Source organism: Triturus cristatus, chromosome 2_2 (genome assembly GCF_964204655.1).
Source record: "Triturus cristatus chromosome 2_2, aTriCri1.1, whole genome shotgun sequence".
In the NCBI taxonomy this organism is placed as follows: Eukaryota; Metazoa; Chordata; class Amphibia; order Caudata; family Salamandridae; genus Triturus; species Triturus cristatus.
In genome coordinates, this window is record NC_140582.1 from 39770394 (window position 1) to 39788289 (window position 17896).

At 46.0% G+C, this 17896-nt stretch overlaps 1 protein-coding gene across 1 annotated transcript in view; it reads left to right on the forward strand.

Annotated features, from left to right (window-relative positions):
- Positions 1-959: 959 nt before the first annotated feature.
- STBD1 (starch binding domain 1) overlaps positions 960-17896 on the forward strand; it is a 70823-nt gene continuing 53886 nt past the window's right edge. Inside the window, exon 1 of the mRNA XM_085640969.1 lies at positions 960-1432. Coding sequence (XP_085497095.1) covers positions 1081-1432 — 352 coding nt within the window. The 5' untranslated portion in view covers positions 960-1080. The remainder of the gene's footprint in view (positions 1433-17896) is intronic.

Here is a 17896-nt window from a genome sequence, read left to right on the forward strand (position 1 = left end):
ATACACACCTGAAAAATATGATTTATTTTGTGTATGCTATAAATGGGCTGTTTCCCCCAAAATGCTTCCTACTTGTGAAGGTATCTGCCATACTGGTTTGTGTAAAGTGCAAGTTGTAATGACGTGTATGATTTTAAAGTGTACAATTTATGAGTTTGAACATGTGTAGTGTTTTCTGTAAGAATTTACTTCTTGGAAATAAATAAATTGACTTGAATATAATTATATGCAGTTTTTTTTATTTCATATTGTTATTGCAACCATATGGCTGTTGCGCTTTCTTCTTTATATTTTGTGGCAGATGAGAGCTGTAAAATATACAAAAGATACCATCATACCAGTTTACCAAGGTGAGACGTATTGGTTTGGCCAATGCTTGTTCAAATCTGCTTAGTAGTTTGCCCACCCCACTCCTCCCGTTATGGGTCAGTTTTATACATTACCATTCTTTCTCCGAGAACATTGTTACGCTACTGCGCAGAATTCCCCCAAAGAGTCGTATTACCGCGACCGTCTGAGAGTCTAGGACTCCGAAACGCTGCTGCTGTAACCATGATGCCGTCAGCCCGGATCCCGTTCTTTGCCAACGGAGTTCGTAACTCAGGCACGAGCTTCACTTTTTGCCAAAATAAATCAAACTTTGCTTAAGGGACTATCCATACAACTTGTATCCCGTCCAACAAATTTTAAAAGGAATTTCAAGTTCTACGAGATTAATGGCCGTGAAGGGATAGGTTACATTTGCATTAAACACAATTTAGAAAACTGCAGCACCTTTTTCACGGATAGGGCTTAGAGGCTTGGAATTTTCCCAATTTAGCCTATCCATGAGCCGTTCGTTGGCAGCAGCAGATTTGTGGTCTATCTCTCCGCCTGTGCGTGCGTGCGGCTCTGCACCTTTTAATCCACGCAGGGCAGTCGGTGGACTGCGTGTGAGGGCGGGCAGAGGAGTGACATCGGACGCCCCGCCCAGCCGAAGAAGATTTTATAGTGCAGACGGAGGCCGGCTCTGCCGCTGCTTTGACGGTGCCTCCCGAGTGCGTGCAGCGGCTCTCTCAAGCCTACTTACCCAGAGAGGCAATGGCAGGAGGAGGGTCCCACGCGCAGCCACCGAACTCTCCCGCCGGGGGCAGGGGCGCTCTGGGTGAGGTGGTGGGCGGCATGTGGTCGGCGCTGGTACTGGGGCTTCTCGCCGCTATCTTTGCCTGGTTTTGGTTCGGAGGCTCTGGGGAGAGTGAGGATAATGGGGCGGCGGCAAGCCAACCAGGAGCAAAACCCGTATCAACCGCAAGGAAAGAGGTAGATGGCGAGGAACAGGCTTCGGACGGCTGCAGCGCCCAATCTGAAGTGATAGAAGGGGGCGTGAAGGTTGAGACGTCGGCAAGTAAAGCAGCCAAGTACCAGTACCAAATCAACGCAGAAAGATCAACAGGTAACGTCAAGTCGACCACTGCACCTTGAAAGTATTACACAGCTCGCCCCACCCCTCTCACAGCCTCTCAGCAGTTAACGCTTTTAGTAGCCTGCATAGGCCTTGTGCTTGAAAGTCAGCTCGCCTGCACAGCATCATTTGTCAGCGATACTTGTCCTTTGGGGCCTGTGCGTTAGATAAACGTCCGAAGTGTTCACACACAAGTAAAATCGTAAAACGTGTCGAGTTAGGGTTTATCCATTCCTTTCTCGTATTTCTTCTTTTCGAGTGAACCAAGGTATCGTATTTGCTAATTATTCAATCGTAGCCGCAAACCTTTCATGGGTGTAGTAGCGGATGAAGGTTTGCCGGTGAATTACTTAATGAAAGTGATGTCTTTTTGGATACGTCATCCTTCATTTCTCCCACACGTCTTCCAGTGTCAGGCAATCAAGCGGGGGGGTAGGGGGAGAGGATGGAGCGGTGTAGTGCTCATCTTCGTTAAAACCATCTCCCGAGTTATGCTAAAGTTCAGTGCTCCTCGTCTCTGCTGCTGGTTGTCAGCGTTTTTGGTTTAATGACTAACTTATTTTTCTGGAAGCAGTCTTCAACAGAAGAGGCCTGTCGGAGGAAGGCCGCGGCTTGCTCGTCAGAAACGCATAACCTAGTTTTATTTTTAGCATTAAGGGCTTGCTGAGAATCTGTGAGGCTGTGCCGTACAGCGTGTGAACGTGGGAGAGAATGGTTTAGTTGAAGCAAGATATCCTTGTTCTGACATGTAACTGACCAGTCCACCTCTGTGACCCGCTGAACTATGACGTAAGATAGGAATGTTTATTTTGGCCGCCGCTTCGGAATGGTCTGCTCTCTGCAGGTTCATGCAGGCTGTACTACTACCCACTGAGAGACGGCCACATCTTGCTAAACGCATTGATTTCTGCGAATGAAGAATCGGAAGGGGTATTTGGTGGTTAATGTTAAACTTGCTGTAAGTTATCATTTGGCTAGTATTTGTTCACTCTGCCTTCAGTGTTTTTTTAGCTCGTAGTCAAGCAGTTAGAATTACGCCACTACTGCCAGAGTGGCCAATGATCATGACGTTGTTTGTACAAGTCAAGGAAGACAATTTGTCATAACCTGCTGTGGAGATGGACAACTAACAAAATGTCGTTCTCTGGAGAGCAGCACAGAAGTGGCTGTTTAGTGGATCTGCTGGTTGATGCCACTCCCAGTGCTTGCATAGGATAACAAGCTGTATTTCGGTTCCAGGAGCTGTCTTGGAGATGGTGTCAAGTTCATTCCTTGGCAGATTAATCGCTGGACCCTTCCCAGGTCATGGTGCTGGCTTTATTGAGACCTATCAACAAGCGCCACAACAACTACTGCAGGCTATCCGTGGTATGTGGAGCATCACTGTCCAGGGAACCTCAACCTCGGACCTGGGGAACTGGGTTCGAGGCTCGGTATTGACGCTGAACATCCTGTGATTCTGGGCAAATCACTTAATCTCCCCGTGCCTAACAAAGAATGAATGTGTGTCCTAATGTAACGTAACTGGTGCTATGTAAAGCGCTGTGATACCTGATTGGATTTGGGTCAAGTTAGCGCTATATAAAACTTAAAAAAAAAAAAAAAAACCTAGACGAATTGATGGCTCCACTCCAAATCCTGCTGTCATGACCTCCTAGTGCTCACTTTAAAGGCTCTGTTTAGTTCCATTAGTCTGAGTTGTCATACCTGGCGGCATGTGTTGAAAAGCAAAGGCAGCACTACTGGACACCTTGCAGTCCACTCAGTACCCTGTGTCATTTCTCAAGTTGGCCTAGTCGTAAACTGATATTAACTCCTTCAGTGCCCATGACGAGATGGTCTAGTCATGGAGCGCGGTTGCGCTGTGCCCATGACGAGACTCTCGTCATGAACCCCGCCCGCTAATGCAACGCCCGGCACAGGGCGGGGAAAGGGCGGGGCACTGAAGGGGTTAAGTGGTTTCCATTTCTCAGACTCTGCACAAATATTTTACAAGGCTGAATGTCCTTAATGACCTTGATGCTACTTCCGTAATAAATGAGAAAAGTGGAACCTCTGGTGATAGATAATATGCTACTCTTAGCTAGAGGTGGGTGAGCCAACACATCAACAGGCCGAGCCAAAGGTCTGGCTTGCTTCATATTCTCTCCACGAGTCGAGGCTTGAACTCAATCATACAACAAACGTCACGTAAAATATAATACTTACAAATTCAAAAAATTGTATTGGTTTGAACATGTGGAGCCTTTGACATTAATACCTCACACTACACAACTGCACTGAAGCACTTATTAAGTGATAGTTTTTAAAAATGAACTTGAAACCATTCCTGGACCTGCGCCCACCCTGACGACAGTGCCATTAGTCAACTAAGAGGCACAACATTGGTAATTTGAACCCTGTGTGGCCTACAGCTGGTATTCTGAACTAGAGTATTTTAAGGCGCTTTCACATGCGATGGTGCAGAAAAAGGAGGGTCGGTAATATTAAATATTTGCCTAGAATCTCACAAGTTGGTTAAGTGGGGAAGCCTCAATTAATCAAGGTTTTCCGGTTTCCCTTTGTGGAATCAGCCACGAAACAAGACTCAATTTGTTAATCCAGTTCAACGTGTTATTGCTTTGTGTTTTTCATCTTTGTGAATAAAGGGTAGGGTGAGTGTGGCAGGCAGTAGCCACATCAAAACTCAGTTCATGGGCTCAAGTTTCCAATGAGACCTCGAGTTGAGCCAAAGCCAGGCTTGAACATTCAGTGGCTTACCCACCTCTGCTCTTAGCCACAGAAGATGAGGTGGAGAGAATCTTAATGGAGTTAAAATCTGGTTTGTCATAAGATTTGCCACATTAATATTTTTAAAAGATCTTACCCATGTTACGATTTCCTCACTTGCCTACACTCTAAATTACACTAGTTTCAGGCATGGTTCTTAATAGTTGGAAGTTGTCAATGGTAAAACCTGTCTTGAGAAAATTCAATTTAGATCCCTCAGTAGCATGTAACTACTAGCGACCCAATTCACTTTACTATGCTGAGTGCCTCAGCATGGTCCCATTTTTTTACATTTACACCTATCCTCTGGATGAAAATGTCAGAGACTTTGGTTTAGGAATGATTTCTTTTGTTGGCGATACCTGGATTATATTCTGTGGGAAAACAAGCCTCTGCATAAAATAAGGGAAGATGTGAACAATTGCTTGCTGTTCTTCTGGGATTGGATGCCTCTTTTTTCAGACTGAATGGTTCCGAACAGAGGTGTTTGGAAAAAATGATACCTATATTTACTCTTCATGGCCAGAGTCTCTTGGTTCACCATCTGTTATGTCGGAGACTCTAAATCATGGATTCAAGATGAAGACCTTCGTCCTATTACTCACTGTAGGAAAACGAGGCAGTATCTGTGAGGCCTGCACAAATAAAATGACTAAATTTGTCCTTCACTGGGAACCAAACACCCAATTGTAGTGCCTGACTCTCAGAGGGTAGAGTTGCAGAGCTGTCTGAGGCTTACTCAAGGGAGGTGGTGTGGGCTAGTAATCGCCATTTGCAGGTGCGCAGAAATAACGCCCAATAATTGATTGTCCAGTCTGTACTTTGCTTTATAAAAGTAAGAGTACATTTATTAAACACACACACTACTCAATACTATGCTCCGATTTACAAATATACATAAGCTGTTGGAATTACTTTGTGACATTGCATAACATCTTCACCCCTCCCGCGGGGGGGGGGGGGGGTGGTCTAGTTCCACCACTCCCATGTATGCACATCATCTTGCCCCCAATGCAGTTAGTTGAACATGACCTGGAGCGAGGGCCCTGCGCACTGGCACCCACCCCATTACCTCAACAAGCATTAAAAAGGGGTACACCTACCTTGGTGACACATGACCCTGACTGAGCATCTCCTACTGACTATAAAGTATGCACCTCTATATCTTAAGGGCTAGCAGTCTGGGGTCTTCACCTAAGCGCAGCAGCAAGAATCCATGATTACGCACACTTTAGAATGACAGTACTCAGCACATTTGTGGATCTTTAGAATGCATTGCAATTACAGCCCCTAAAGGCATCACAGATGAAATCACAGGATTATGCCTATACAGCCAGACACCCTAGCAGGAATGTCTGGTCACGTAACCCCCCTTTTACTTATGACATCACCTTACACCAGTACTTCAGTTTACCCATGAAACCTTCAGAGCTACTGGTGCAATTACACCTCTTTGCCTCCAGGGGATGCCCTTCTCCAGACATCCCCAACTCAGCCCTTCATTCCTTAGTGCATTTTTCAAGAGATATTCTAATGATGGTTGAGCCCTTGAGGGGTTATTCTTCAAGTTCTCAGGACACCTAGGGTGACTTTTCTCTTCATGCTGGGGAGGGGGGGGGGGGGGGGGGGAAAGACTGCGCTTCTCCAGCAGCTAACCCCAGCACCCTTTCTCACTTGAGGGTGACCCCCTCTCTGGGGGTCCACAAGCACCATAACCGCAGATTTCCAAATGTCTGGCAAGGCATTATGGGGTGCTTTGTGCTCCTTCGTGAATAATGGATGAGCGGCTCTCCCGCTGTGCTGGTGGTGCTGGCGCTTCGTCGCTTTCAGTCTTCGTTGGGGGGCCCGGTCCCACCAGGACCCCCAGGGTGAGTGTATGCGGTGCGAGGAGCCCACCCTCGGCCGCTCTGCCTGTTCTCGGGGTCCCGGTCCCACCCAGGACCCCCGCAGGCCTTCCTGTTGGAGGGCAGCCTGGGGAACCCACCCCCGGCTGCCCCCGCCGGCCAGCAGCCTTGCGTGCTGCCGCAGGAGCCAGCGCTGTAGGTCTGGTCTGCCCGCGCCGGCGGGCAAACACCAAGGCTCACGCTGGCTGCAGTGGAGTGAGACGGCACTCCCCGGTCCCAACTCTGCATTTCGGGGCCCGGAGATGGGGTCCCGGGCCCCTCCTTCTCCTGACGGGGTTGCGCGACGGCATGCCGCATCACCATCTTCGTCGGGGGCCAGTGTGGGCTCCTGGCACCCCGTGGGGGCATTTTCACAGGTAGTGTGACGGCGCTCCCCGGCTTCCCTCTTCGCTGGGGGGGGCGCGACGGCGCTCCCCTGCCTCCATTTTCGGTGGGGGCCAGGGTGGGCTCCTGGCCCCCATGCAGGGCACCTTCATGGGGAGCGCCACGGCGCTCCCCGTCTTTACTTCTCCTTGGGGGCAGCCCCCAGGACCTGAGCCACCTGGGGGCATCTGAGACGGGCGGTGGAGCCCCACGCGCTTCGTCGTCTGTCTTCTTAGGGGTCAAAGGTCGCCTACCTTCTGGGTGCCATATCTCACCCCCTGGGGGTCCGATCTGCCCCATTTTCGCGTCGTCTTGCTCCTGGTTGCGTCCCCCAGTCACTGGGAGCACGCTCCTTCGCCCTCCGGGTCTCCAAGAGGTGGATTCAGCAGGGAGCTGTCTTCACTGGCTCCTTGCACCAGCCTTTCCCCTGGCTCCCCTCCTTAGCCTCTCTTCTCCCTGCGCTGAGGCCACTGCTTCTGCACACCGGTCCTGGGCTCTTCTTCTGGTGCTGATAGGGTCCTGGGGGCAGTCAAGGGGTCGCTCCTTCCAACTGCCCATTGCGCCAGGCTCCAGCACCTTCAGGCTCAGCAGACCACACCCCAGAGAGAGTTTCTCTTCCTGTGCAAGCACTTTAAAAAAGTTGAGTAGGGGGCTGGCAGGAAGTCTCTGTTGGTCCTATCAAACAGCGATACATAACTTCCCTGCCCCTGCTCCCTCCTTCTTGTCCAGCCTCTGGGTTTGTTCAAAATGGCGTTGTCCAGTGTCTTTGGCCACATGGCCTCTGAAACCCAACTCCTTCCCTCCTTGGTGCAGCCTGGTGCCTGGCACCTAGTGATGGATCAGCCTGTAGCCCCACCCAGCATCTCTTCATGGAGAGGAGGCCCTTGCTTGTGGAAGAAAGGTTATCAATCCTTCCAGCTGAGGTCAGCCCTCAGCCTGGGTCTGGTCATGGCTGGCTCAGAGAAATGACAGTTCTGGATGACCCAAAAGCAGTACAAATATGACTTTGGACTCTGCAGAATACTTATTTTCACATCCGCTACAGTGGACTTAAGCACGTGTCTGTAATCTGTAGGCCTAATGGAAGTTAGTCTAGCCCATAGGCTCCACATTCCCATAGGGGAATAATGAAGTAAAAAAAAACAGTAAGACACACTGTCAGTCAGAATATCTTTATTCGACTTATTACAAGTCATACAAAGAACATAAAAAAAAAAAAAAAAAAAAAAATTACTTTGCAATGCAATGCCTACTATACATCTATTTACATTTCCCACACAAAAAAACCTAATAAACAAACAGAAGAAAAATTTTAGACATGGATAAAATATTTCTATACAAATCTATCACGTAAACATGCTCAAACAACAAGAGAAGTTTTAAAGTAAGCTATGGCTAACAGGTTTCGCCCGCATTGCGGCTACCAGAAAGTTTGCCATACAAAAAGTAACATGTATGTTAGGTAGTAGTTGTAGAAAGAGCAGGGCTGGTCTTACTTGGACAAAACCAGCTTTTTTCAAAATAGGCAACAAATATTTCTTTCTCTGCTCATGGTATATACTACAAAACATAACAAAGTGCAGAGTATCCTGCACCGAAAAATTGTCGCAGCAGCACGGTGGGGCCTGCTCAGGCTTCTGCCAGGTCTTAAATGAACCTAGATAAAAATTTATCAAATTAAATCGGAACTTTGATAATAAAAACCTGTGATATGGGAATGTGACAAAGTTCAAGTAGGGGGCGAGTGAGGGTGTACAAACCAGGAGGTTATGTGCCCTTACTGCGGGTTTCAACACTTCGAGATCCTCCCTCCGTGCTTCCTGCCTGTCCCTAAATAACTCTTTGATGGTTACTATGTCCTGTCTCCTAATATTTTCCGGAGATGAAAAAAGATCTGGGCGACCCAGATCTGCAAGGGTTTTAGCTACATATGCCAACCAAGGGATACTGGTGTATTTATCCAAGGATAAGACATCGTGCAAAATCTTGTGGTTCAGAGGTAGGTCATCATTTGTCCACAGTTTCAGCCACAAAGTTAGTGGAGCAAGGCTCAGGGTATCAGATAGATAGGGCAGACCCACCTCCTTATGGATGGAATACGTTGGGGTGGATTGCGGGACTGAGAGCAAGGATCTAATGAATCTATTTTCTGCTCTCTGAATTGGATCCAGGTTTACGTAACCCCACAGTTGGGAACCATAGGCCGCTATGGCCACTGGTTTGCTCTTGTAGATTTTCAGAAGAGCTTGCATGGGCCTAGCCCCTAGCTTCCCAGCAAAGCCCAAAACCGCTGAGGAGGATCTTATTACCGCCAATCTTTTTGCTCTTATCTGAGGGCCCCAAGTTCCTTTCTGGTCAAATATTACCCCCAAATATGGAAATGTGGACACGTTGGTGACAGGGACTCCCCTGCAAAAAAATATTTTGTGTCTTTTTTTGTTGCATTCACGCCCCATGACCATCGTGTGTGATTTAGAGGCATTGACCTTAAGGTCCAGCGTCTCCATGAAGCTACCAAAAGCGTCCAGGAGATGCTGTAGGCCTACCCCAGTGCGGGCTATCAGCACTGCATCGTCCGCATACAGGAGCGCTGGAATTTTGACATCTCCTGCATGCGGAACGTCTGCTGCCTGTCCCTGCAGGTGACTGCCCAGCCTGTTGATGTAGATGGTGAATAATACAGGGGCTAGAATACAGCCTTGCCGCACCCCCTTAAGGGATTTAAACGGGGGGGTACGTCTGCCATCATTTGTGACTCGGACAGCTGCAAAAAGCTCCTGGTGCAGTTTAGCCATAAACACAACCAAAGACTCATCAATGCCCATCTCCAACAATAACTCCCACAATTTCGACCTATTCACCAGATCAAAGGCAGAGGAGAGGTCCATAAATGCAAGGAACATGGAGCCCTCCTTTGCCACTGTATATTTAGAAATTAATAGATGTAAGTTTATACATTGTTCGATCGTCCCCTTTTTTTCTCTGAATCCATATTGTAGTTCAGACAACCCTCCACGGCTCTCAACGTTGTCATTAAGTCTGGCTAGAAGAACTCTGCCTAATATTTTTACCGTTGAGTCCAAAAGAGATATGGGCCTATAGGAGGCGGGATCATCTCGCTGGCCTTTATTTTTATAGATAGGGACTATGGTGGATGTGGCCCAAGAACTGGGTACATGGTTGTTGGCTGCGTTAAACACTTTCGACAATACCGCCGACCACAATTTGGGAGAGTACATGAAAAAATCAGCGGGAACACCGTCAGGGCCGGGAGCTTTATGTCTTGTTGTGGCCATCAGGGCTTTTTCTACTTCTTCGGGGTTGAAGACCAACGGGTCTGCCCCTATAGCAGGTACTGAAACATCTGCAGTTCCTTTGGACCCACCCTCATATACATTTTTGAAGTGGTTTAGCCATTTGTCGTCGGTGATCACACAGTCCATAAGAGCATTATTGTCTTCAGAAAATAACGGTTGTCTAATGATCTCCCAGAATCTTTTACTGTCCTTCAGTAAGACACACTGACTTTCCCTGGCATGTTTCTTTCCAGGCTATAAAGCCTATTGCATGTCACCACCCAGTACTGCATAAGTCCTGCCACAGCATTCACTTTGTAGTTGCTCCTGTACTGCGCACGCTAGGAATCTCCCCTGTGCATCATGTACACGCGCATGTACACATGTCTGCATTTAACCAGCCCGGTGCCCCATACTCCAGCTGCTGCGTAGCGGCCTGGTCAAGCCAGGGGGACACCAGTAAAATCCCCATGCAGCCTCTTACATCCTGAGTTCACTGTGGGTGAGTCCCAACTTATGAGGCTCCCCCACAGTAAAAGCTCAAAAATCAGGTGCTCAAAAAGCGAAGAAACCGGGCGGCCCATAGTGTCAGAACCTCCTTCTAACACTCCCATTAATGGGACTATCCCTGCCTGGTTTTTGCAGTGAAGGTGGTTATATTTTTTATCCCCTTCTTATTACAGTAAAATTAAGAGTTGTTGGCTAAAGTAGTAATATGCTCACGGCTGGATTATGCGAATGTCTGTTACTGGTATTGCCTGAAATTCCAATTTTGTAGGGTCCAAAGAACAGGACGTGGCAGTTAGTGGTCTTAAGTCTGTGTAAATATAAAGAGATAGGAGAAAAAAAGATCCCTTCACTGGCTTCTGGCTGAGCAAAGAATCAACTCTTTTCAGAAACGTTTTCCTAGGCATAAGACTAATGGATCTTTCAAATCTGAAAAGCTTTTCCTTCTGATGCTTCACTGATTTGCACAGTTGAGAGCGGGTGGTATAACTTGCCCAGTTTGAAGTGAACGCAACACCATTTTGGTGATCCTGCAACAAACGGAGAATATTCCTTCAACTAGAATAATGCTTTAAACTTTCATGTAATGTTAATTTAGATATTTCTTCGGTGGTTCGTCCTGTTGGTTCTTAAAAGGCTAAGAATTCTTTGTGCTTGGGTATTGCTCTTTACAAATGTCTCATTTGTATTTAAATGTATGTAAGAAGGGTATGTCTGTTCTCTGTATGTAAGCAATGCATGTCTTTCTGCTAACTATGACCAATTATATAGCGCACAGTGTAAATTGAATATTTTATGCCACCTAATGAAGTGTTATGTATTGCAAAGTTTGGTGGCAATTCTTTTATTACCCTTATTAGAAAGAAAGATTGAGTGAAGACTTGCAGCATTAAAAAAAGCTATCGTTGCATGCTATATACTGCTGTTTGCAGTGGGGAACTAACCCACTGAGCTTTTGATTCCTTAATTGGAACTTGTGTCCAACAAATTGCACACAAATTTCTCCCTGCAAATACATTAACGCCTGACTTATCTAGCTAAGATGTGAACCTTTGGCTGGCTGGTCACATACCTTGCTCTATATCAAGGACTGAAAGCTGTGGTTCGTAGGATGCACATGCAGGTCTGGCACTAAATCGAATTGATGGGGATAACGCCCTGGGTTGTAATAACTTTCGGTGTTAGTTGTGAAAGTAAGCCAGAACAGCACTGTTTTTGTTGCTTTTCCTGTCATTTTTTTAAAAATTGAGTGCTTGTTAAAATACTCATGTAGTGAGTCACATAATAGGCTGACTATACTCATGTCTTCCTCCTTACTTACGCTACTCTCCCAGCTCAACTTGTGGGATATTGTGGTAAATGTCCCATTTCCCCGACTAGCTGCCCCCCTTTCATGTTGTTTTCTTCATAGCCCCTATCATGAGAATGTCTCCAATGTTTAGAATATCTTTTTGCTGGATGCTACTACACCCCCACTGTAACTGCAAACGCAAAGCCCTTCCCTGGCGGTGGGGACAACACTTGAAATGAAGTACAGAGAGAGGCATCGTCCTTTGAAGGTTATTGGCGACTCTTCTCAAGCTAACCTACATGCAACTGGGGTGCCAATTAGATACTGCACTGCATCTTGATTTTTAGGTCTCCCCTGACCCAGCGCATGCGCTGGTCTGGCGAGACTTATTGTAAGGGCTCCAAAAAGTGCTACTAGGCCAGCCTAGAGCTACAGTGCATGTGCGCGGGCGCGCGCGCCACGCTTTACCGCGATCACTTTCACTTTTGCGGCCGCTTTGATGTTTGATCGTGATCGCTATCGCGATCACTTTCACTTTTACGGCCGCTTGGCATAGCCAATAGGTCTCGCTTTTGGGACCTTATAAGGATTAAATTATGAAACTGTTGCATGGCTAAACACTTATAAGGTCCCAAAGTCGAGACCTATTGGCTATGCCAATGCTTGTTGTTGTTTATCCTTTGTCCTAATAATTCCCTAGCAAAGCATGAGTTTGAGTTGTAGATTCGAAATGTTTCACCTTCTATTAGGGAGTGACTTGGTTTAATGTGTAAATTGCAGATAGTGGTACTGGAGACAGTGTACCCACTAGACAGACAAGTGGAATCGGTCACTGTGATAGTTGTAATTTTCAGATGTGAAATAGCCGCTCATGCATTTCAGTGGAAAGAATTACTAGAAAAAAAGTGGAATTAAAATCCTAATGGCATTAGTGGAGAGAGTTAAATATATCCATGTGGGCAGAGCCAAAGCCAACTCGAGACGTATATTAAATAATTTGTAACATGGGTCATTTCAGACAGTTGTCCTTTTAAGACAAACCCAAGGTTGGTGCGGGTATGTTGATTACGCAGCAATCTTCAGAACCCCCAGTTCAGAGCAGGAAATCGTTTTGCAATAAACGTATTTAAAACCCTCATTGAAAGATTGCCAGCAGGAAGGATGGGCAGGTTGTGCAAGTAAAGTAAACCAGTTTGTTCTAGTTTTGCATGTGATTTAGCTGTAGGTGAGCTGTTGTGAAGCTGTAAATTCTGACTGCATGTTTCAAGAATCCGAATCAGTTTGAACTGGACCACTTGCCAAGCATTGCTGCCGGTGAGGGCGATTGAGTGTCTTAAGCACTTTTGCTGGACCGCAGCTGTTGCCGTGTAACAGTAGCTCATAGGTCAGTGTACGACAGCTCCAAAACGTATGCCCTGCACAGCAAGCCAACACAACTGTACCCTTAAAGGACAAAGTCAGAAATCATCTCTGGGTGCTCCACTGTGTTGGCAGACGAAAAGCAAAAATGCTGATATCTTGCAATTGATGCACATGTTTAAGAGATTTTTCTTGTTTCTAGCTATTTAAAACACTTACAATACATCATAAAACGCCTAAACAATGAAAACAATCCAAAGTCACAGTTGGTCAAATTATACTTGTCAGTCAGGTTAAAATATCCAAAAGACTTTCTCATAATAAAACCGAACAAGGATGCAGCACTAGGGCCTCCCAAGCCTAGTCCTAGCCAGTGTGTTGCAGCTAAACTGTAGGCATGTGCTCTGTAGGGACAGACTTGGGAATCGCCAGGCACCTGTTTTATTTTTTTAGCTGTCCGTAGTGGATGTATTCAATAGCTTAAGGGCTTCCCTGAGGAATTTCATGCACCTGGCTGAAAGCTGAACATCTGGGCCACCCAAGCATGTGATAACTGCTTTATTACATTGGGTGATACCCAAACTCCAAAATATCGACTTTAAGCTGTAGCACCTTAACATTTTTAGACCCAGACAAAGACAGATAATGAGCATCAGTGATTCCTGCCTAAACAAACAGAATCATCATTGCTGATCAGAAAGAACTTTCAAGGGCCCAAATGTATATGCTTTTAGGGGAATTAGTCCAAACCACATCCACATGAGAGCTTTTTTGAGTGCCAGTTTCATAGAGCTAGATTGGTGTCACACTTTCACCTGGTCTTGGTAGAGCTTTGCACAGAGATCCACGTGGGCTTTCGGGCCAACTCTTGCAGGTCCTCCTCCCTTGATTTTATTTTTGGCTAACAATTTGTCCGTCTGCTTTGGGGGGAGATTTTGTTTGAATATGCTTTGTGCTCCCAAAAGTTCAGTTGCTGTTCTTGCGAAAGGTTACCGTTAAAGTTTCTTTTCCTGAAAGCCAAGCCATGTTAGTTTTTAGGGATACTTTGGATATTGCCTTAAGTTTGGCGTAGTGTCCCAAAAATCGAGTTTTCAGCTTGTTTGCTTAGTCCTAATTCCAATCATATTTGAGACGATGGGGTGGCAACGGGGAGAGGAAACAGATTTCTGTACCATATATTTTTCACCTTATCCAGCCAGGAGTCGATTTGGTCTTTAAATATCAGGGAACCATAGGTTAGGGTTGGGATGAATTTGACCTCAGTCCCTTTACAGATGCCTGAGATCTGGACAGTGCACATTTTTAGCCAGTTTTTAAAGTTCATTGTCATGGACCAGGGGATATCCTTTGAGTAGAAAGCTGTGTTGCGTGCATGCTAAGCATGTTGAAGTGGATGCCCAGGTATTTTAGGCTCTATACTTCTCCAGTTCATGTTGAATATTTAGTTAATGGTTCTAAAGGTTTAACATGTTTCACAAATTGTGCAGTTCTTTTCTTTTAATGCATATTAAATTCCCAAATCTCATTGTACAAAGAGGAGAGGTAACTCTCATCCGTCTAAGATTACAATGGTGTCCGAGACAAAGTTCAAAAGGGAAGGGATTGGAGTAGTAGCCCCCGATGGGACAGAAAAGGGGTAAATTAACAATTTGGAAGCCATGCATTTCACTTTCCTTCGTCTGAAGGCCGAAGCTTACCTAGAATCGTGCCTAGTGTACAAATGAATGTTAGTTGGAGGTATACAGCAACATAAGATGACAGGCTTTGCTGACAAGTTGTCGGCTAATGTCACGGCCCATTTGCAAAGTGGATCAAAAATTAATAATTGATGTGTCCGAGAATTGCAATTAAGCTTAGCAACCATTTTGTGCTATGCAACCTTGACTTGTGGAGAATGGTTTAAACACGGCTGAGTTGGTGCCAGATGGATTCTTACTACTGGTTTGCAAGAGCTAATGGATCAAATTCTGTCATCGTTTATTCCTATTGGAGCTTACAGCTGGGGCATTCCAAATAAAGTAGGGAGTTACTGGGCCTCAGTCGTGTTGGTTGGGGCTTTTTATCACTGGCATCCTGTGGTCTGTCCTACTATAGCCATACAGATGCAGTAAGTGCACACTCTACTGCACTTGACTATTGGGTTAGTAAGGGTGAACAGTTGAGGGCGTCTCAAGGAGGTAGTGTGGGGGTAAAAACTGAACTCAAAAATCAGTAGGCACAATAAGTGAGTATCCAGCCCATTGATTTTCTTTTTGAAAAGAGAAGTACTTTAACAATCTCAAAATGCAATATGGTACTTGGAAAAAAAGTTAACACCAATGGGATGCACGCTAGAGGGTCTCCGGGGCTCACTGCACAGAAAATAAAGTGTTATAATTGGACTCTGCTGCAAGCTAGCAACCGTTAAGTGTCTACTTTCCTGTATTTTGTGATCCGAAGGTCAGTCCATAACCTTTTACTATACCATTTTTTGTTGGTTGCAGTTAACTTTAGAAGTCTCAAAGTCTGTTTAGTCAGTTTAAAGGCCAGTGTTGCTCCGGCATTGGTGTTTACCTGGTGTGGAGTTCACAGGTGTACAGCCTTTATACATGGGTTGAACAGTCGACTCTTGTGGATACTGGAGTGCTTCTGAGTGTTTGTATGTGGTATTTCTGTAGTGCAAACCTTGGCAGAAAGCAGCAGAGTGCTGTACAGGGTCAAAAAAGTATAACGTTAACAAGTGAAAGGAGGGTAGGTAGTTTCTAGACTGTTAATGGATTGTGTTGTAGTGGTTTTTATTTTTTTTATTTTTTTTAAGGTGTGCATCCAACTCGTACCTAAAAAGCTTTGGGAGTGCCCAGATAGATAGGTGTTCCAGTTCCTGGGTGCCCAGATAGGAAATAAGGTTGCCCCCCCTTTTTAAATTTATTTTTATTAACATTTCATAGTTTGCGGACTAATGGTGTCCTGGCTGTTGGTGTGCTGAGGAACCACTTGAGAGGATGAGCTTATCTAAAAGATAAGTGGAGGTGCTGGTTGTGATGGCTTTCAAGATGGTGTGGGTCGGCAAGGGGAGCTAATAGAATTCCATCAGGATGGGGGGTGATGTGATCATATTTTTTTTAGGACCTGCGTGAGACATGCTGCTCTGTGCAGGATGCTTTTAAGGGGTGCCATTGTGGAGTCTGGAGGCCATGGAGCAGGGTGTTGCCACCATCCATATGCAAGAGTACGAGCGCCTGAATAGCAGTTTTAAAGTAGCCTTCTAGAAGAGGTCCCATTTTCTTTAGAAGAGAGCTGGTAAATGTCTGGTTTATTTTTATTGTTTGGGGGCAAGTGTGTTAATTAAGGGTGAGGTAGGTATCCGGCAAGAATCAAAGTGACTTTGCCTTGAGCGAAAGTTGGAGAACGAAGCTGTCCCGGTTTGTAATTCAGCCACGTTTATAATGTTTCTTATCTTTTTTGGGCAAATAACAGGAATTTTGTCTTGGATGGGATGAAATTCAGTGTATTCCAAAGAGTACTACATTGGTGATCCTTTCAGTTATTATACAGTACTCTTTGGAATACACTTGTGACAGAGTATTGATGGCATCATCATGTATATGCCGGAGTGGATTCTCCAATATGGTTCCCACCACAGACAAGGTTGATGTCTATCTAACTCACTAGTTCTGATGTCATGATTTTTGGGAGAAAGCAGATAGACTGGGGTCCTGATTAGCAGGATCCCAGTCAGACTAGTCAACAGCTTAGCACCAGGCAAAAAGTGTGGGTAACCATAGAAGCAGATCCTACTTTCATACAATCATCAGTGTAGGTTACTGTTAGAACTGTGGGTCTCTAGTTGGCAGAGCTAGGTACCTTTGACCAAATAGGGACTCTTGCTTCTAAGACAGGGAAAGGGGATTACACTAATGGATAACCCCTGCTCACCCCCTTGGTAGCTTGGCATGAGCAGACAGGCTTATCTCAGAGGCAGTTTGTTAAGCATTTGTGAACACCTACAGTAATACAGTGAAAACACTACAGTGGGACACTACACAGGTTTTATAAAAATAAGTATTCTTTATATAGACTTCACACAAGTCCACAAACAACAAAAATCCACAATACTGTACTCAAAATAGACTTAAAGATGGTAGAAGTCACTTAGTTCAAGTTGATGATAAATGCGACACAGTTCTCACAAAAGTACCTGGATGTGTAACGCAAAACAAACAAAAGGTTTGCAGGGATGAAGATGCGTTGGTTCCTTGCTTCAGGGGAGACTATGCGTTGCGCCTCAATGCTTGCGCCGAGTAGGGGATGTGTCTTGGTCCTTACCGGAGAGGAGGTGATGCGTTGATTCTCGTACTGCGTTCCGGTTACGATGTGACGAGATGGCTCCTTGATGGGACGACATGAAGACCCTGCCTGCATGCCCGGTGACCGTACGGCTAACTCTGTAACGTTGGAGCTGTGACAGGCCCTGCGACACGCTTCTCTGGTGATGCGACGGCGACCTCTGCTGCAGCGACACGCTTCTCGTGTGATGCGTCGGGTAACAGCTTTGACGACACGCTTCTCTGGTGATGCGGCGGTGACCTCTGCGACGGCAACGCGACGGCAACAGCTGCAACACGCTTCTTCTCGTTGACTCGCGCTTCCAGCGACACGCAGGCTTCTGCAGAGGGGAGTTGGTGGTGAAGTCTTTTGTCCCCGAGACTTCAGCAGGAGGCAAGCACAAGTTCAAGTCCTTGGAGTAATATTCTGCAAGATGATGAAAGTTCTTTAAAAATTCCTTCTTTCGTTGGCACTGAAGACACCACTTTAGGCCAACACAGCACGCTGGCAGGGGGGCAGTCCAACTTGTACAGCTTCTTTAGTTCTTCTCCTTGGCAGAGGTTTGTCTTGTTGTTCCAAATGTGATCTAAAGTCTTTGGGTCTGGGTCCCCATATCTATATACTCCTAAACCCTTTGTCCTCTGAAGGCAGAAGGGGCCTG